General features: G+C 37.3%; 1 protein-coding gene across 4 annotated transcripts in view; it reads right to left on the minus strand.

Moving 5' to 3' along the window:
* The window catches only part of AATF (apoptosis antagonizing transcription factor), a 127,937-nt gene that overhangs the window by 65,594 nt on the left and 40,128 nt on the right, over positions 1–22,215 (minus strand). For 3 of the 4 annotated variants that reach the window (XM_037808145.1, XM_037808147.1, XM_037808148.1), the window contains exons 5-9: positions 5,976–6,090; positions 5,396–5,404; positions 4,559–4,760; positions 3,856–4,020; positions 1,112–1,195 (exon numbers count right to left, since the gene is read on the minus strand). In XM_037808145.1, the coding sequence (XP_037664073.1) occupies positions 1,112–1,195; positions 3,856–4,020; positions 4,559–4,760; positions 5,396–5,404; positions 5,976–6,090 (575 nt within the window). The remainder of the gene's footprint in view (positions 1–1,111; positions 1,196–3,855; positions 4,021–4,558; positions 4,761–5,395; positions 5,405–5,975; positions 6,091–22,215) is intronic. The other variant, XM_037808146.1, reaches the window with a different exon arrangement.

Genomic DNA, 22,215 nt, shown 5'->3' on the forward strand with positions numbered 1-22,215 from the left:
TGAATATTACAGTATGAATAGAAAGATGAATAAAGTATCTTTCTCTTTTTTTAGGGCAAAACCAGAGGTATTCTCCAAAAAAATCACTCATTCTATTGACTTTACTGTGTAATTTTCTAAGTTCCTTTCTCTCATACGCCATATGTACAGTACTGTGTAATTTTCTAAGAAGTTCCTTTCTCTCATACACCATATGTTGCATATGTACATTTGCAACAAACAGTTGCAAATTCTTAACACACTTAAAATTCTGCAAAGAAAAAAATTATTTTATAGACAATGGCTCAACAAAAATTGGTATATCATTGCTGAAAAGTTTCCTCAGTCTTCCACTGAGCTAGAAAAGGTACAGCCTAAAGCACATTTCATTAAGAAGTATATCTTACCAAGTGGCCCAGGATAACAGGAAATTATTTAAATTTTTTAGAATAGCCCAAATGTTTAGTCTACCTTAACAGTCATCAGCACATTACAAAGAGCAGCATGCCAGCAAATGACACAAAAAGTCAGGAAATAATTGGGAGAACATTTGTGAAGAGATATTGAGAACTAGACCTTATTTCAACTTCTACCAATTCTTCCTGTCTTTGGAGCTCTACACTGCTATAATCAACAGTATGTAGACACTCTCAGTACGTATTTAACAGATTTGAACAGGTACAAAAAGACACCAAAGACAGGTACAAGTGACTTAATAGTAACAGAACCAGAAGTGCAAATCAAGAACTCCATATCCCATTCTAATAGTAATGGGACAAGAAACCAAATAACAAACAAAAAGTCTTCCATCAACATTAGCAAAAACAGCTGGGAAAGAATAAACCACCTGATTCAAAGCCATTGAAACTGTTTCACAAATCCTTTACACTCAGCAACAACTAACAAAGTAGCTATAGCTGCTTTTATTTCAAAAGGAAACAAATGAAACAGACGAGAAGCAACATATCCAGAATTGCACAGAAAATCAATTCTGAACACAGGAATTCTAACTCCCCGTCTGATTCTATCCTCCATCCAAGTAAGCTAGCTTTTTGTTCAGAGAATTCTATCAGATGTTTTAAAATGCTAAAACCTGATTTGGAAACAACAGAAAACAGTGTAAAAATCACACCTGGTGGTAAAAGTCATCATCATCAAAGATTTCTTCATCCAAATCCTTCAGGTGAGCATTAGCAGGGGCTTGAGGAAGGATCTCCTGTATTAATAATGGGAAGGAGAGTGAATGCCCAATGAAGTTATCATAGTAATATGGCTAGTATAATTTGTGTAACAGACAAAGCACTTTTTTCCTTAAGATATAAAGAGTGCTTAAAACTAAAAAACAAAAAGAGTCCCATAGAAAATTGGGCAAAAACATTAATGGACAATCATCAGAAAAAGAACCCAAATAGTCAATAATCATATAAAAATGTTTAACTCACTCTAATTAAATACATGCATATTAAAATGAGAAGACACCACTTTTCACCTGTAAGATTGACAACACTCAGCATTGGAGAAGAACACATCTGGGGAATGGAAGTTTATGCAGCCTTTTTGGAGGCAATTTGGAAACATCTATCAAGGACTAAAAATGTGTAGAATCTTTGATCTAACATTTCCGCTTCAAGAAATTTATCCACATGTTCATACAAATACACAAACATAAATGTTCAGGAATGTTTACTGTAGCCTGGTTTACAATACAGCAGATAACATAAATATCCATTGTTTGGATAAATTATAGAACACTTCCACACAATGGATTACTCTGCAGCCATTAAGGAAAATGTAGTAGTTCTCTAGGAAGTAATATGGAAAAATATCCAGGATACATTAAACTTAAAAAGAAAGTTTTAAGATTTTATATTTGGTTATAATATCTTTGATACATTTTTATATATATACACACACACATATACACATCCCACTTAATAAAGGAAAAAAGGACAACCATATTTTATATATATATGTAGTTATATACAGTACATAACATATATACAGTATATATATTGTTATATGTAGGTTGTTATCTACAGTACATAGAAAATACCTGAAAATCCCACTCCTCAGATTAACCACTGTTAATAGTAGTTAATCTGAGGAGTGGGATTTTCAGACTAGGAAGAATTTAATTTTTCGCTTTAAATTCTTCTGAACTTAAACAAGTATTAAGTACAGCTCTTTGCTTTCCCTGTTCAACAGACAACCGCATCTACTAGTGCAGTGCCAATCACAACTCTGAGACACGATGGTGTAGGTCAGAGCAAACATATTTGGCCATATTGGGTGCCAGGTCACCAGAGCTGTTTTTAACTCTGGCAAAGTGAAGATTGTCACCGTCAATGATCCTTCAGTGGCCTCAACTATATGGTCTACAAGTTCCAGTATGATTCCACCCATGGCACCCAAAGTCATTGCCAAAGCTGAGAACAGGAAGCTTGTTATCTATGGGAAACCTATCTCTATCTTCCAGGAGCAAGATCCCACAAACATCAAATCACCTGATGCTAGTGATAAATATGTAGTGAAGTCCACTGGTATCTTCACTACCTTGGAGAAGACGGGAGCTCACATGAAAGGTGGAGCAAAAGAGTCATCATCTCTGCCCCTTCCACTGATGCCCTCATGTTTGTGATGGTATGAACCATAAGTAGTATGATAATTCCCTCAAGACTGTCAGCCATGCTTCCCAAACCACTAACTGCCTGGCCCTCCTGGCCAAGGTCATCCATGACAACTTTGGCATCATGAAGGAATTCATGACCCTTGTCCATGCCTTCACTGCCACCCAGAAGACTGTGGATGGCCCGTCCAGGAAACTGTAGCACAACAGAAGTGGGGCTGTCCAGAGCATCATCCCTGCATCTACCAGCACTGCTGAATGGGACGCTCACTGGCATGGCCTTCAGTGTCCTCACCCCCAATGTGTCCATCATGGATCAGACCTGCTGCCTGGAGAAAGTAGCCAAATATGATGACATCAAGGAAGTGGTAAGGCAGGCATCAGAGGGCCCCCTAAAGGGATCCTGGGCTACACTGAGGACTAGGATGTCCCCTGGGACTTTAACAGTGACATCTGCTTTTCCACCTTTGATGCTGGGGCTGCCCACTGTCCTCAACAACCAATATGTTAAGTTCATTTCCTGGTATGACAATGAATTTGGCTACAGCAAAAGGGTGGTGGACCTTATGATCCACATGGCCTCCAAGAAGTAAGAGGCCCCTGGACCACCAGCTCCAGCAACAGCACATGAAGAGAGAGGAATCAACTGCTGGGGAGTCCTTGCCACAACTCGATCCCTGATGAGAATCAAAAGTCCTAGAGAGTTTCCACCCCTGGCCCTGTAAAGAAGGGAAGGGGCTTAAAGAGCTCTGCCTTGTCATGTGCCATCAACAAAGTACACTGTCCCCCTCCCACTGCAAAAAAAAAACTATTAATATATTTCTTCAATAATTAAAAAATAAAATGTCCCCTTTAAACAAAATAATTTGATTATTCTACATTATCTGAATGGCCAACAAAAGCCTCAAGGATATACTTGCTCCAATACTAACATTTCTATAGAAACAGTATTAAAACTAAATTTTAAAAACTGGATTTTGAAAGCTTCTATTACCAGACTCCCATACCAAACTCAAAAGTAAGAGATTACTACACACAACAGTTAACAATAAATAGCTCCATTTTTTTAAATTTTCTCCCCCCATATAATCTGTTTCTCAACAATCTAGTAGCCATTTTTTCTTCTCTTCCTTTCTTTCACTAACTTCTTATAGCAACAGTAATATCTACAAATGGGTGATCCAATTTTTCAGCTAATTAGCCTTATAGAAACTTCTCCCCATAACCACCCTGCATCACAGAGTTCTTACCGGTTGTCCTGGCAAACTTTCTGGGACAGACTGAGCTGCAGGTTCAGGTTTCCCAAGAACACGGTAGACAGAGCGCTTGGTCTGTGTCCTTCGGAGTAATCTTTCTTTGTCCATCAATATATGATCAATCTGAGTCAAGATTGAGCGTTCAAAAGCACCAAAACCCTGCAACAACATTCGCCAGTATCAGATAACAAGGAGTCAGTGCTGAAGGCAGCTATACTGCTTTCTCTATCTTTTTGTGTCAACAGAGAAAGACAATCCTCCTTTCAGGAGGGACTTTTGTTAAAGACTGAGTTTGTAAGTGGCTATATTTTACAACTGTTCTTAGAAAAAAATTAGTCTTAAAAATCAGGTCCTATCACTTCCCCATACCCAGAGATTAGTTTCTTCTGCTCCCTTAAATAAAAATAATTTTTAAAAATCCATTTCTTTAAAGTATTTTGTTTTTCCAGCACCTGGGTGCTTACAGGGCCACAATTTCTGGAATAAAACATTCCTTCAAATAAAATTAAAACCCAAGCCTGAATGGTTTAAATCCTAATAGTAGGAGTCCAATAAACTTTGCTACAGAAATTACTTATTATCATAATTATTATATCATGACATAATACATACAAAAAAAGAGCTGTTGTTCCAATTTCTTAAAACTGCTTCAGGTTGCCAGAACCTAACTTATGCACACACATATACACACACTTGCCTTTCCTAGTTTTCCAGAAGCCAGCTTGGTTTTGTCGTGCCACTTCTGAAGGGTGCAGTTCCTGTAGACCGTAAACTCAGCAAAGCGCTTTGCCATGAAGCTGGGATAGTCCTCCATCTCCAGCTTCCTCTTTGGTGGGGCCCTTCTCTGCTGCTTCTCCTGCTCTATTAGCTCATCATCTTCACTAGAAATCTCTTCCTCACTAGAAAACCAATAAGAACACTAAGTCTAATGTAAATAGCATTGCCTAAATGAAAACTTACGCTCACATGAAGCAGGGAGTATTCAGGCTTTGTCTATTCTGTCTACATTTTAAATAACACCATAGATATGAAGATATTTTGTTTGTTTGTTTGTTTGAAAGGAATATTTACGAGATTGGTCAAAAATTCATGTAACTTTTCAAATAAATATAAAGAGGACTGGTTTCAAAAAATATATATATATATATATTTTTTTTCTTAAAGAAGGCAAACCATAAAAATAAATGAGGTCATAAAAACATTAGAAATGCATACAAGCCAGGCTTGCACTGTTACAGGAGGGTCTTTAAAACTTAAACACATAATCATACGTCTGTGACCCTAATCCTCAAATCAATAAGGAAAATGTGTCTCCTGTAACCAACTATTCAAGGAAACTGAATAAACGTTAGCTGAACTGAATGAAGAGGAGCTGAATGTGAAGAAAACTCAAGGGAAGGCAATAGAATGAGAACTAAACTGCAATATACGCAGTCATCATGAGAATGTAACACAACTTCTAACTCTATAGCCAATTGCACCCACCAGATTACTGAACCCAACATATAGTGGGTGCTCAATAAATATGAGTTACCTTTTTTTCCTTCCAAATAGTCCAGTAGAGAAGAATGAAGCAAAGGATAAATCCAAGAAAAGAAAGCAAGCATGTGCATTATACAGCAGGCTCAATCAGAGGGAGAAAAACCACCATGAAATATGATAATTTCATAAAGGAAAAGAGTTTATTTTGCTATGGTTTTCTGAATACTTTTCTACCTTACAAAATAATAGCTTCTTCCCTCAGTGAATAGGGAATGGTTATAACCAGTAATTCCATGAGGGCATAAAGTGTTTCTTAAATATTAATCATTTATTAATCATTAATATTTAAAACGTGCTTTTAACTATGAATTTCAATACATCTGAAGAGAAGGCAAGTTTTGCCTAAGCCCACACAGAGAATCAAGGCACAACTAGGTATAAAAATCCAACATCTAATTCCCTATGTATATGCCATCCTGTCCAACAGTTAAATATAAAAGGTTCTTCCTATTTTTACTAACATTAAGTATGATATCAGTCTGGAAAGGACATGGCTTTCTTTTTCATAAATGTCAGGAAATGATCCAGATGAAAAGAAATCAAGTAACTCTATAGTTACATTCCCTCCTTACCTTTCTGTTTTGGGTTTGGTCCCATCTACTAGGTATCTAGTGTCTGGGTACTGGAAAAGCAACTCTTCCTGAAGATCCACCAGTGATCTCAACAATGCTTTAAGTGCTTTATGACCTGGGAAAGAGAGAAGGGACAATTATCTACAATTCTCCAAAGCAGGCAATGCCTATAACTCACGATTCCTAGATGGTTCTGGCTGGTGGGGAAAAAAGGTGCCACAGTGCATGCAGGCACTACAAGCTCTCTGAAATACAGAATTTCCAGAAGGAAATAAACAGTTCCAACCTCATAGCATTGTTGTAAGGAGCAAGCAAGATAACATGTGTGCGGTACTTGGAAAAGTGTCTACAGAGTTCAATAAACTACCAGTTCATAATATTTATTAAGTTCAAAAAAATCCTTCCCTCTCTGTCATTATATAGCTAATTGTATTTCCCCCTTTGGTATTAGTTTCTCAGGAATTTTTCTACAGGTTACCCCCCCAAAATCTTAGATTATCCTTCTATCAACCAACTCCTCAGGCAAGTCCTCTTCCTCCCCTAAAGAGCATAGTTATGTCCTGGAATTCCTATCACCACCACCCTCCCCAGGAGAGCTCATGTGCCTCTGGTTTGAGCTACAAACATTCATCATTCAGACTCTCAATATATAATCTTATGGAAAAGTTCCTGTTCACATAGAAAAACCCAAGTTAATGACTTATTGTTTGCAGGGTATGTACTCTGAATTGTACATTAAAATTTCTACATCAACAAGTTACTCGCATGTCTGGGGACCGGCAGGCTGGTTGACCTGGGGGGCATCACCCACAGGTCCAGCAGTTGGCTCAATGTCAGCCAGGGCTCTGCATATGTCCCTCTTCCCCCAGGAGATTAGCCCAGGCTCATTTACATTGTGGCAGAAGGTTTCCAGCAGCAAAAGAGGGCCAGCCCCAATGCCCAAGCACTTTTCAAGTCTCTGCTTCTATCATGTTTGCTAATGTCCCATTCACCAAAACAAGTCACATGGCCAGGCCCAGGCTCAAGAGGTAGAGATAAAGGCTCAGCTCTTGATGCCAGGAGCTACAGAGTCACATGCAAAGGAGCAAGGTACAGGGATGGAAGGAATTACGGTGACCATTTCTGCAAACTATCCACCACAAGGTATTAATGCCTCCTGAGGTGAACTTTGACCACTGAAAGACAGAACAGAAAGACCCAACAGGCAAATACCTCTCTCCTCTTTCTGAAGTGCAGTGGTTCCTCAGGATCTCTGGAGGTGTTGTGTGAGATCAGCTGTCTTGGTAGCTGTCCCTCCTTCCCTGACTCACTTCTGCATTCCCTGCTCTTGATGCGCCAGGACAGTATCCACCAACAGAACATGGCATGGAGGTTTGCCTCAGATTTTGTTTCATAGGTATTCAAGCTAAGATGCTATCATATCAGGTTCCTGAGAGGATTAAAAGGGATATAATATTCCTGGGATATACCCAATAAGTTGGAACTATTGTGATTTTTATTACTAAAAAGAAAAAAGAAAATCCATACATTAGGAATAAATTCTCACCTGGTTCTATTCATAGCCAACAGGATTAAGTGTATAGTCTATGGCTAAGAACTTTCAGAACCAAGACTGGCCTTCTGGAGACCTTTTCTATCAGTATAACCCTACTAAAGGGGCTAACTACACATTGATAATCAACATGTATGTGTCAATGACACTCAGATGTCTCTCGCATAATCAAAATTTCACATTTCTGGTAACTGTCAGAAAATCTTCACACGGATGCTCCCTTTTCCTTCAAACCATACCATGTTACAAGCAGAACTTTTTTCTTCCCACCTAATACTTCTCCCTTGTCTTCTCTTCTCTGTTTGATGTGTTTTCACAGAAGATCACTTATATTTTGGGGTCCTTATTCTATACATTTAATTGTTTGCTAAATCCTGTACTTTCCATTCATCTTGTCACAAGTAATTGTCCATTTATCTCTGGCCATGCTGCTGTCACTCCTCCCCTCTTTTCCTTAAGTAATTGTAATCTTCACTTCCATTCAACACTCTACACTAACTTTGGACCACACGCACTTCAGTTTAAAAGATTTTTATGAGCCTTATTCTTTCAGCTTCTACCCTACCCGGCATAAATGGCCTCCTAAATGTTTTGTGTTCCAACCATCAGTGGGACCAACACACAAGGTAGACAAGCTTTCCATGTACACCATACTATACAGCATTCTAGTTCAACATAAAGGTAAGAACTAAACTACCTGAGAAAGCCTTCTTTGATGGGTCAGAAGGAACTCAATGACTCCACCACAACCTTGCATTCCTTCAAATAATCTGCACATAAAACTACATAAATACAACTTTCTTATTTAATTTAAAATAACATGTAAGATCCTTGACCATATCTTTTCTTGATTCTATACTTTATTCTCATATTCATACCACTTGAGAGAATTTGCGATACATGAATATTACCTGAAAAATCCAAAATACCTTGTATTCCAAATCAGGATCCTCAACCTGTTGCTCTCAGTCTTTAAACAAACAAACAAAAAAACACACAAACACACAAAAATAAAAAACCCTTTCCACCAAACATGGAGATAAAAAGTGACTCTCATGAAGAAGAAAAAATTAAATCAGAATTATTCTTCCATCTGCTGCTTTTTGGGATATGGGTGAAGTATAAATAAGATGAAAAGTAGGTAATAAGAAAAAAGATATAATTATTGATGGAAGAATTTTTCAGTCTGAGCTAAGTAGATAAGTAGAAAATGCAGTTATGAAAATACTTGAAAAATGTAAAAAGAAATGAGAACAAAGAATACAAATAACTACAAATATTGTTACCAAAAATGTTCAACTGTGACAAGAGCTATGAATTGTAAACAGATATCCCATAGAAGCTAACCTTATAGAAAGAGCCTTAATAATAAAATTAAAAAGACACTCATACTTGGAAGGAAGCCCAAGAAAATAAAGAAATCTCATCCAAATTCCACATATTAACCAGTTTTTATCTTTTTTTAGAAACAGCTACATCTTAAGAGACAGAGCCCATGTTCTCCACAGTGAAATCACAAATTAATTTTGCATTTATAAAATAAATTCCCAAGATCAGAGTATAATAAATAATTGCTATCATCCCAGTTAATCTCTGTACAAATTATCTATAATCTTTCAAACTTCAGCCTAGTCAAAAAGAACGGGAAAACCAAGTGCCTGTCCTTTATATTCTCTAGGTATCATGTGTCCATTATCTAAAATACGAAATCAAGAACCACATGAGGAAGAAGCCGCAAAGCAGTCTATAATATTTATAGCTGCTAGCCCCCAAAAAGCAAGTCATAATTTGACTCTACCATGAAGCATAACCAAGAATTGTGAAAACATCCAATGAAAGACTACAACTTTTAAGGGTCACTACTATCAAGTAGCTATACAAGCCCTTTCATTTTGTTCGAGTTTAAAAAAATCCATTGCAGATATATTAGAGAGCATATCAATCCAACAAGAAAGCAGAGAGCCAGTATCAGTAAATCAAAGTGTGCCTTTCTGTTAATACTCTCTCATATGTTCTCTTTTTATACACCCCTTCACCCAGTCAGAAAGTAGCCCTGAAGTACTTAAGCTCCCTTCAGGAATAGCACCACCATGCATCAAAGTGTCAAGAGACCTACCAGAGATGAAATCTGCAATTCTGTACTTCAAACCACCACCAAAAAAAAAAAAAAAAAGTTTATCAAAGAAAATGTCACCAGTGGCCCAACACATAGACAACTTTCTGTAAAGAGATTTAGAAGGCAGAATCCCACTCACAATTTTTTGCAATATACCAGGGCCACAGTTCCTTCAAATCAGATTTTATGTAAAACCAGAAGAGACAATGGGCAACCCTTTACTAAAGGTAAGCAGACCTCCCCAAAGCCTCAGCCGATGACATGATGACATGACAAGAGTGAGGAAACACTCCTAAAGACTCAAATTCAACAGTGAATTCTTCTTCCCAGCAAAAAGAAACCTCTTTATTATTCATATTTGGTTGCATTCCATTTGTTCACCCTATGAACAATAAAGAGAATGGAATCAACAGTTTCTAACACAGTAATTTTTCTCCCAATTATTATACAAGTTAAGAAAAGCAGCAAAGATGCATACACTCTCTTCTGTCTCCCTTGTGGCACATGGCCACAAATCAAATGGAGATTGTCAAGGATATATATGTTTATCTTGTCTTACACCGTCCGTTTCCAGAGGCCTTCCCCTTAAGAGAAAATCAAGAAGAACATATGTCTCACCATATCACCAAGATTCAATCTAAGTGTCGGGTCACCAGCTTTAGGAATAATTTTCTGAGTAAAGAATAAATGGGGTTAGACTGACCAGAGAAGAAATAGAAGAACTCAACCAACCCATCACAAGCAAAGAGATCCAATCAGTCATCAAAACTCTTCCCACAAATAAATGCCCAGGGCCAGATGGCTTCACAGGGGAATTCTACCAAACTTTCCAGAAAGAACTGACACCAATCTTACTCAAACTCTTTCAAAACATTGAAGAAAATGGAACACTACCTAACTCATTTTATGAAGCTAACATCAATCTAATACCAAAACCAGGCAAAGATGCTACAAAAAAGGAAAACTACCGGCCAATCTCCCTAATGAATATAGATGCAAAAATCCTCAACAAAATACTTGCAATTCGAATCCAAAGACACATTAAAAAAATCATACACCATGACCAAGTGGGGTTCATTCCAGGCATGCAAGGATGGTTCAACATAAGAAAAACAATCAATGTATTACAACACATTAAAAACTCGAAAGGGAAAAATCAATTGATCATCTCAATAGATGCTGAAAAAGCATTTGACAAAATCCAACATCCGTTTTTGATAAAAACACTTCAAAAGGTAGGAATTGAAGGAAACTTCCTCAACATGATAAAGAGCATATATGAAAAACCCACAGCCAGCATAGTACTCAATGGTGAGAGACTGAAAGCCTTCCCTCTAAGATCAGGAACAAGACAAGGATGCCCGCTGTCACCACTGTTATTCAACATTGTGCTGGAAGTGCTAGCCAGGGCAATCCGGCAAGACAAAGAAATAAAAGGCATCCAAATTGGAAAAGAAGAAGTAAAACTGTCACTGTTTGCAGACGATATGATCTTATATCTAGAAAACCCTGAGAAATCGACGATACAGCTACTAGAGCTAATAAACAAATTTAGCAAAGTAGCGGGATACAAGATTAATGCACATAAGTCAGTAATGTTTCTATATGCTAGAAATGAACAAACTGAAGAGACACTCAAGAAAAAGATACCATTTTCAATAGCAACTAAAAAAATCAAGTACCTAGGAATCAACTTAACCAAAGATGTAAAAGACCTATACAAAGAAAACTACATAACTCTACTAAAAGAAATAGAAGGGGACCTTAAAAGATGGAAAAATATTCCATGTTCATGGATAGGAAGGCTAAATGTCATTAAGATGTCAATTCTACCCAAACTCATCTACAGATTCAATGCAATCCCAATCAAAATTCCAACAACCTACTTTGCAGACTTGGAAAAGCTAGTTATCAAATTTATTTGGAAAGGGAAGATGCCTCGAATTGCTAAAGACACTCTAAAAAAGAAAAACGAAGTGGGAGGACTTACACTCCCTGACTTTGAAGCTTATTATAAAGCCACAGTTGCCAAAACAGCATGGTACTGGCACAAAGACAGACATATAGATCAATGGAATCGAATTGAGAATTCAGAGATAGACCCTCAGATCTATGGCCGACTGATCTTTGATAAGGCCCCCAAAGTCACTGAACTGAGCCATAATGGTCTTTTCAACAAATGGGGCTGGGAGAGTTGGATATCCATATCCAAAAGAATGAAAGAGGACCCCTACCTCACCCCCTACACAAAAATTAACTCAAAATGGACCAAAGATCTCAATATAAAAGAAAGTACCATTAAACTCCTAGAAGATAATGTAGGAAAACATCTTCAAGACCTTGTATTAGGAGGCCACTTCCTAGACTTTACACCCAAAGCACAAGCAACAAAAGAGAAAATAGATAAATGGGAACTCCTCAAGCTTAGAAGTTTCTGCACCTCAAAGGAATTTCTCAAAAAGGTAAAGAGGCAGCCAACTCAATGGGAAAAAATTTTTGGAAACCATGTATCTGACAAAAGACTGATATCTTGCATATACAAAGAAATCCTACAACTTAATGACAATAGTACAGACAGCCCAATTATAAAATGGGCAAAAGATATGAAAAGACAGTTCTCTGAAGAGGAAATACAAATGGCCAAGAAACACATGAAAAAATGTTCAGCTTCACTAGCTATTAGAGAGATGCAAATTAAGACCACAATGAGATACCATCTAATACCGGTTAGAATGGCTGCCATTAAACAAACAGGAAACTACAAATGCTGGAGGGGATGTGGAGAAATTGGAACTCTTATTCACTGTTGGTGGGACTGTATAATGGTTCAGCCACTCTGGAAGTCAGTCTGGCAGTTCCTTAGAAAACTAGAGATAGAGCTACCATTCGATCCGGCGATTGCACTTCTCGGTATATACCCGGAAGATCGGAAAGCAGTGACACGAACAGATATCTGCACGCCAATGTTCATAGCAGCATTATTCACAATTGCCAAGAGATGGAAACAACCCAAATGTCCTTCAACAGATGAGTGGATAAATAAAATGTGGTATATACACACGATGGAATACTACGCGGCAGTAAGAAGGAACGATCCCATGAAACATATGACAACATGGATGAACCTTGAAGACATAATGCTGAGCGAAATAAGCCAGGCACAAAAAGAGAAATATTATATGCTACCACTAATGTGAACTTTGAAAAATGTAAAACAAATGGTTTATAATGTAGAATGTAGGGGAACTAGCAATAGAGAGCAATTAAGGAAGGGGGAACAATACTCCAAGAAGAACAGCTAAGCTATTTAACGTTCTGGGGATGCCCAGGAATGACTATGGTCTGTTAATTTCTGATGGATATAGTAGGAGCAAGTTCACAGAAATGTTGCTATATTAGGTAACTTTCTTGGGGTAAAGTAGGAACACATTGGAAGTTAAGCAGTTATCTTAGGTTAGTTGTCTTTTTCTTACTCCCTTGTTATGGTCTCTTTGAAATGTTCTTTTATTGTATGTTTGTTTTCTTTTTAACTTTTTTTTCATACAGTTGATTTAAAAAAGAAGGGAAAGTTAAAAAAAAAAAAAAAAGAAAAACAAGGAAAAAAAAAAGATGTAGTGCCCCCTTGAGGAGCCTGTGGAGAATGCAGGGGTATTCGCCTACCCCACCTCCATGGTTGCTAACATGACCACAGACATAGGGGACTGGTGGTTTGATGGGTTGAGCCCTCTACCACAGGTTTTACCCTTGGGAAGACGGTTGCTGCAAAGGAGAGGCTAGGCCTCCCTATGGTTGTGCCTAAGAGCCTCCTCCCGAATGCCTCTTTGTTGCTCAGATGTGGCCCTGTCTCTCTAGCTAAGCCAACTTGAAAAGTGAAATCACTGCCCTCCCCTCTACGTGGGATCAGACACCCAGGGGAGTGAATCTCCCTGGCAACGTGGAATATGACTCCTGGGGAGGAATGTAGACCTGGCATCGTGGGACGGAGAACATCTTCTTGACCAAAAGGGGGATGTGAAAGGAAATGAAATAAGCTTCAGTGGCAGAGAGATTCCAAAAGGAGCCGAGAGGTCACTCTGGTGGGCACTCTTATGCACACTTTAGACAACCCTTTTTAAGTTCTAAAGAATTGGGGTAGCTGGTGGTGGATACCTGAAACTATCAAACTGCAACCCAGAACCCATGAATCTCGAAGACAGTTGTATAAAAATGTAGCTTATGAGGGGTGACAATGGGATTGGGAAAGCCATAAGGACCACACTCCACTTTGTCTAGTTTAGGGATGGATGAGTAGAAAAGTAGGGGAAGGAAACAAACAGACAAAGGTACCCAGTGTTCTTTTTTACTTCAATTGCTCTTTTTCACTCTAATTATTATTCTTGTTATTTTTGTGTGTGTGCTAATGAAGGTGTCAGGGATTGATTTGGGTGATGAATGTACCACTATGTAATGGTACTGTAAACAATCGAAAGTACGATTTGTTTTGTATGACTGCGTGGTATGTGAATATATCTCAATAAAATGAAGATAAAAAAAAAAAAAAAAAAAAAACCACTGCATTACATAGAACATTTACTTTTTCACTAGCATAAAGAATTACTTATTTTGGACCTAGGGAAAAAAAAAAAAAAAAAAAAAAGAATAAATGGAAGGGACTCGGGCAAGATGGCGGCATAGAGAGGAGTGGAAGCTAAGTAGTCCCCCTGGAACAACTACAAAAAACCAGAAACAACTAGTAAATAATCCAGAATAACTGCGGGGGGACAAATGAGACCATCCACTCATCATACACCAACCTGAATTGGGAGGAATGCCTGAGAACACAGCATAAAATCTTTAAGTAAAACCTGCGGAACCAGGTCGGGAGACCCCCTCCCTCATAGCCCGAGCTGCAGAGCCGCGTGGTGCCACAGATAAGCTCTCTCCCAGCAAGCGAATACAGCTCAGCTGAGCTCCAACTGGGGTTTTAAGTAGCGAGTGTGAACTGCTCACTACAGGTACGCAGCCCCAAAAAACAGAGAGGCTTTGGGTGACGACTGACCTGGGAGAGCCGGAGGGTTGCCTTGGACTGGGTCTGAAGGGGACTATCTGTTTCTTTTTTGGCTCAGTGGAGAAAGCCCCAGTCATTTTCAGTTTCCAGGGTTGTGACTCTGGGAAAGGTGGAGACACCACAAGCAGAGAGCGAGACCATTGAAATGCTAATGACCTCCACCTGAGGGGTCTGTCTTCTCTAGGAGGAAAGGGGTGGGGCCCTTTCCATTCAGAACCAGACCCCAGAGCCTGGGGGAACAGGGCCATACCTCCTCACACCAGTCAAGAATTATAGGCTAACAGGTGTCACCTGCTGGGCAGAAAAGCACAGCGACCCGAGGCATCAAAGGGTGGAGCAATTTTCTAAGACACACCCTCAGGGAAACCAGATACTGAATATTTCTTCCCTCTGGGACCTGAGCCTGTTCTGGTCTGGGAAAACCTGATTTGGATAACCAAGGAAACCATGCCTAGACAACAGAAAATTACAACCTACACTAAGAAAAACAAAGTTATGGCCCAGTCAAAGGAACAAATGTACACTTCAACTGAGATACAGGAATTTAAACAACTAATGCTAAATCAATTCAAAAAGTTTAGAGAAGATATTGCAAAAGAGATAGAGGCTGTAAAGGAAGCACTGGACATGTATACGGCAGAAATCAAAAGTTCAAAAAACCTACTAGTAGAATCTATGGAAATGAAAGGCACAACACAAGAGATGAAAGACACAATGGAAACATACAACAGCAGATCTCAAGAGGCAGAAGAAAACACTCAGGAACTGGAGAACAAAACACCTGAAAGCCTGCACGCAAAGGAGCAGATGGAGAAAAGAATGAAAAAATATGAGCAATGTCTCCGGGAACTCAAGGATGAAACAAAGTACAATAATGTACGTATCATTGGTGTCCCAGAAGGAGAAGAGAAGGGAAAGGGGGCAGAAGCAATAATAGAGGAAATAATTAATGAAAATTTCCCATCTCTTATGAAAGACATAAAATTACAGATCCAAGAAGTGCAGTGTACTCCAAACAGAAGAGATATGAATAGGCCTACGCCAAGACACTTAATAATCAGATTATCAAATGTCAAAGACAAAGAGAGAATCCTGAAAGCAGCAAGAGAAAAGCGATCCATTACATACAAAGGAAGCTTAATAAGACTATGTGCGGATCTCTCAGCAGAAACCGTGGAGGCAAGAAGGAAGTGGTGTGATATATTTAAGATACTGAAACAGAAAAACCACCAACCAAGAATCCTGTATCCAGCAAAGCTGTCCTTCAAATATGAGGGAGATCTCAAAATATTTTCTGACAAACAGACAATGAGAGACTTTGTGAACAAGACACCTGCCCTACAGGAAATACTAAAGGGAGCACTACAGGGTGATAGAAGACAGGAGTGTGTGGTTTGGAACACAATTTTGGGAGATGGTAGCACAACAATGGAAGTACACTGAACAAAGGTAACTATGAATACGGTTGAGAGAGGAAGATGGGGAGCATGTGAGACACCACAAGAAAGGAGGAAAGATAACGACTGGGACTGTGTAACTTGGTGAAATCTAGAGTATTCAACAATTGTGATAAAAAGTACAAATATGTTCTTTTACGAGGGAGAGCAAGCAAATGTCAACCTTGCAAGGTGTTAAAAATGGGGAGGCATTGGGGGAGGGATGCAATCAGCATAAACTAGAGACTGTAACTAACAGAATCATTGTATTATGCTTCCTTTAATGTAACAAAGGTGATATACCAAGGTGAATGCAGATAAGACGGGGGATAGGGGAGGCATGTTAGACACTTGACATTGGTGATATTGTCTGATTCTTTATTCTACTTTGATTTAAGGTTATTTTTCCTTTTGCTGCTTCCTAGCTGTCATTTTTTTGTTTCCTCTTTCTTTTGCCTCTCTACCTTCTATGACTCTCCCTCCTGCCTTGTGGAAGAAATGTAGATGCTCTTGCTTAGTATGAGCAGAATGTTCAATTAGGATGAACTTAAATATTTGGAAATGAACAGGGGTGTTGGTAGCAAGATGTGAGAATAACTAACAGTGACGAATGGTGTGTGAATGAGGTGGAAAGGGGAAGCTCAGAGTCATATATGTCACCAGAAGGAAAGTTGGAGGTCAAAAGACGGAAATGTATAAAACTGAATCCTATGGTGGGCAATGTCCATGATCAACTGTACAAATACTAGAAATCACTTCATGAACCAGAACAAATGTATGACAATACAATTAGAAGTTAATAATAGAGGGGCATATAGGGAAGAACTATATACCTATTACAAACTATATACTACAGTTAGTAGTATTTCAACATTTTTTCATAAACAGTAACAAACGTACTATAGCAATACTAGGAGTCAACAATTGAGGGGGGTTGGTTAGGGATAGGGGAGGTTTAGAATTTCCTTTTCTTTTTTTCTCTTTTCATCTTTCACTTTATTTCTTGTCTGGAGTAATGAAAAGTTTCTAAAAATGGAATAAAAATTAAGTGTGATGGATGCACAGCTGTATGAGGGTACCCAGGGGCAAGTGATTGTACACTTTGGATCTCTGGATAATTGTAAGGTATCTGAACAATCTCAATAAAAATGAAAAAAAAAAAAAAAAAAAAAGAATAAATGGAAAGAGTACTTTACTAAGGGTCAGGAGTCCAGTATTCTAACTATCAGTGGCTAATCATGTTATAGTGAGTGGACCAATAGTTTCAATTTTCTCATCTATAAAATGTAGATAATCTTTTCCCTGTTTATCTCACAGAATTAAGATGAAAAATAAATGTGTTATTGTGTATTAAGGTATTCTGAAAAAAATGTTAATAAATATAGAAGACATCAAAAAATCATCACCTTTCACATGGTAAATATCTTTTAATCTCTGCTTGTATTAATCTACAGCACAAGTGTGGGAGTAGCATTCATAGATTCCTTTATTACGTATTCATTTACATGCTACCCATATGCAAACATTCTATATATAAAGTGTCACCAATCTAAAAACCATTTCCACCTAACAGCTTTATTTTTTTCCCTGATTCATCCAGACTGTCCAACATAAACAAAATTGTAGGCAGACAATAAGTTTGGACATGGGTATACAGTTCATTGATTAGATTATAAACCAATAAATAAAATTTCTGGCAATCATGGAGGGGGGAATGGGAAGAGTGAATGTAAAAAGTAAAGTTTACCTTATCCATTCTCAGCTTTTAAAAATCTATACAGATATTTTAAAACTAAATATGGAAACATATAATTATCCATGTAAAGTATGCATAAACTCCAACTCCCACATTCCTATTTACCTAGATAAATACACTGAACTGGAATGTACAGATTACAAGAGAAATTTTTTTTTTCTCCTTCAAAAGTATAACTCTGAAACTACAGCTAAACTATAGGTCAAAATGACACACAATATATTGGCTTGAGAACAATACTTTTCATTCAAATCCACACAAGCCTGCCACTTGCACTAGTCATCCCCGGCAATTAATCCCCCAAGAAAGACATTTGATTAAATCTTTTCAAGCAAATCCTTTGCTTTGCTTTTGTTAGTTCACTTCTTGTCAACATCTATTAAAATATGCCTTTAATTCTCCCACAATCTTAAAAAACACCGATTCCACTGTCTTCAACTTTAATCAACTGTATGGCCGGCATTTTTCATTTCATAATAATGTGCTGCTTGGAATTCAAGAGGCAGGCTCAGCATCAATCATCTGGTAAGAATTTTTCCACTGCAATAAATATGCAAATGAGGAGAGCCAGTCAGTCGTATTTCAGGCCCGACTTGCTAGTGTTTTAAAAAAGACACAAATTTATTAATTGCCGGTGGCCAGAGGAATCCTATTACTTTGGGCATTGATTACAAAGCTGTGTGAGTGATTATTGTGCAACTCGCGGGCTACCCAGGCATGAGGAAAAATTATTAAAGCAAGGCAGAGATTATCAACTCAGAATAACAATAAGCCTTAACATTTAGGCCCTAACTTCTTCAACAAAGAATTACGTGAAGGCTCCACTGTTATCATAATTCCAAATTCTGTCAGTATTACTGTTTGGGCTTGTTCCATATTCCCCAAGTAGAATGGCGTTACCAGTAAGAAAAAATACTGCATGTTACAAATTCCCTAACCCCAACCATTTGGGTAAGTTTCATCATTCCCAACTAGAATTTTTATATATACATGTATATATACACATGTCCAATTTGTGCATGTGTGTATATATATATATATATGTGTATATATATACACACACACACATATATATATTTCTTGCCCCCCCCCCAATTCGGGTAAATAGGTGTGCCATTATGAGGACCATGGTTTTAAATGAAATGGTAGGAGTTCTGTCCCAGTGTGTTAGCTGGTTCTACGGACCAAAAGTAGAATTTTTCTTATTGGTACAAAATAACCACAAGGATAACTTTCAAAGCAGAGCACGGGGACTTATATTCTAAAATCATGAAGGCTAAGCCAAAAGTAGACTTGGGTTTTCATACCTCAGAAGAGCACCACAGTAGAAGGAGTGCAGCCTATGGAGCAGTCTATGGAGCAAACAGTTTGATAGGCTAATTCTGAATGCAAAGTGTTTTTGTGAGAAACATTCAACTCAAGACATATTAAATCAAGTAAGAAAGAGGACTCAGTGGACAAAACTTATTTTTTTCTCTTAAGAGAATGATGTGGGGAATTGGGGGTGTAAGTGGAAGTTGAAATAAGGGAGAAATGAAAAGACATACGATAAAATATATATTGGGTAAGCCCCCTCACAGAATGAAACAAAAAGAAAAAAAAAATCCTTAACATTTTACATTACTGCCACACTAAGTAACATGATAGATAGTGTGTATTTGAGTTCTGTGGAGAGACAGCCCACTCAAGCTGTAATTTCTGACTAGACATAAATTTATAAGGAAGGAAAAAGAAATGTAGAATTTCTTAGGTTTCCCTGAATACTCTCTCAAATACCTTGATGAAGTATGTCAATAAATCCTTAAAAAGCCCTATAGGACACAGCAATCTATTCAATGTACTTCCTGAAATCTACTACAGTTACCTTCCATTTCACAGTTCCTAGATAATCTTCATTACTTCTGAGTACTTTTCCTAAAAGGGGAAATTTATTTTTCCCCCTTTAAAAGAAAGAGGAAATATTCAGAATAGAAGATACTTAAAATCCAAGTATATTTATAATTGTTTAAACAGTAGTTTAACTGTTAAAATTGTTAACAGTGGTTACATAGGGAAAGTAGGAACACTTATTTTTATTGGCAGAACTTTGGGACTGTTTGAATATTTTATAATCATTATTATTTTTATAATTTAAAAATTTATTAAAATTAAAAGTAAACTTTAAAGAAAACTTATAAAAAATAAAACTAGAACCACAATCTAAGTGACCCTCTCTGTTTCATACAAAATAAAGTCTGACCCTTTCATATTAGAAAGTCTTTAAATAGCTTATTTGGTGGTGAGACTGTCCTTAACCAGGTGTCCAAATTCTCTGCATAATATGGCTCTGGAAATACCTCCTATGCAAAGCTTTCTGAAATGCATAATAAATCATTCCCCTCTCAATATTATTCATATCATTATTATAACACTTATCATATTACAACATGACAACACATATTATACCTTGAGTCTTAATTTAGTATATTGTAAGCTGTGTGAAGGCAAAAAATTTATCCTATCTGTCCATCACTCCAGTATCCAACACCTCACCTGGGCTATAAAAGCTATTCTCCAAATGCTTTCTTTTCAGAAGAGATGATGCCTAAGTCACATGGCAGAACATCTGACTACCCTATCTTTTCAAAATCTAAATGCTAACAAGCAGATACAATATGGCTTACATACTTGCTAACTTTAATATCAACTATGTATTCTCAACAAAATGACCTCATTTAGCAGAAGCAAAGGAGTCAAATTTGACATTTTCCTTATTATAACACATCAATTATAAGATGTATGGACTACTTTGAGACTAATGGTCTCAAATCCACTTTACCAGATTTAGGAGTTGCAAACATAAAACACTTGACAATATAGAATGGAAGAAAATATTTGCAAATCATATATCTGATAAGGATCTAGTATCCAGAATATACAAAGAACTCTTACCACTCAGCAACAAAAAGACAAATAATCCAATTTAAAAATGAGAAGACTTGAAAAGACATTTCTCCAAAGAAGGGATACAAAAAGCCAACAAACACATGAAGAGATGCTCAACATCGTTAGTTATTAGGGAAATGTAAATCAAAACCACGATGAGGTAGCACTTCACACCTACCAGGCTGGCTGTAATTAAAAAAAAAAAAAAAAAGAAAACAAGTATTGGCAAGGATATGGAGAAAGTGGAACCCTCAAACGTTGCTGATGAGAATGCAAAATAGTTCAGCTGCTGGGGAAAAGTCTGGCAGTTCCTTTAAATGAGGAATTACCTTATGACTCTACAATTCCACTCCTAATTACATACCCAAAAGAACTGAAAACACAGGTGTTCAAATAAGTGTGTACAAACATGTGTACACATGTTCAGAACAACATTATTCACAATAAGCAAAAGTTGGAAACAGTTCAAAATGTCCATCAACAGATGAATGGATAAACAAATTGTGGTATATACATACAATGGAATACTATTCTGCCATAAAAAAGGAAAGAAGTACTGATACATGCTACACATGCTTGAACCACCAAAACACTAAGCTAAGTGAAAGAAGCCAGACACAGATTGCATGATTTAGAAGAAATATCCAGAAGAAGATAAATCCAGTGGCTGGGAGGAGGGGAGACGGGAAGAAACTGTTTAATGAATAAGGGGTTTAACACTGAAGTGATGGAACTGTTTTGGATCTAGAGAGATGTAGCATTGCAAGACACTGTGAATACACTAAATGCCAAATGAAATTGTTCATTTTAAATGACTAATTTCATGTGATGTGAATTTCACCTCAATAAATTGTTTTAACAAATAATTAACTTTTATCATGCACTCTACAATGCATTCTCCTGAAGACTACTTAATAATTATCACCACTTAACAGATGGATAAACTGAGGCTCAGAAAATAATCGTTTTCATTTGTGTTTCTTTTAATATTAGTAAGACTTAGTATTTGCATATTTGCCAACCGAAAATGAAACACTTTGAAAGACTGCTTCCATGTAAAAAACACTGAAATGATGTTTTATGCTTTAAAAGCTGTTTGCCTATTGCTGCAGCCTTACTACAAACTCCTTGAGAGCAGGGCCTGTGAATTATTCACCCTTATATACTTGGTGTTTGGCAAATGGTAGCACCCATGTTGTTGAACGAATAACTGAATAAAAATGACATCTGAATATTATTTTTATTGGCATATACTTTTTAAATTTGCATTTCAAGTCTTCAAAGAACTAGCTAAATATATAGTACTAGTATTTATTCACATTATAACTCTTTGAAGAAAAGGAAACAAACACTGTGGTAGTATAGCTATAGCCTAAGAAAAGACTGCACTATCATTATTAAGATTAAT

The sequence above is a fragment of the Choloepus didactylus genome, chromosome 18 (assembly GCF_015220235.1).
Source record: "Choloepus didactylus isolate mChoDid1 chromosome 18, mChoDid1.pri, whole genome shotgun sequence".
Classification (NCBI taxonomy): domain Eukaryota; kingdom Metazoa; phylum Chordata; class Mammalia; order Pilosa; family Megalonychidae; genus Choloepus; species Choloepus didactylus.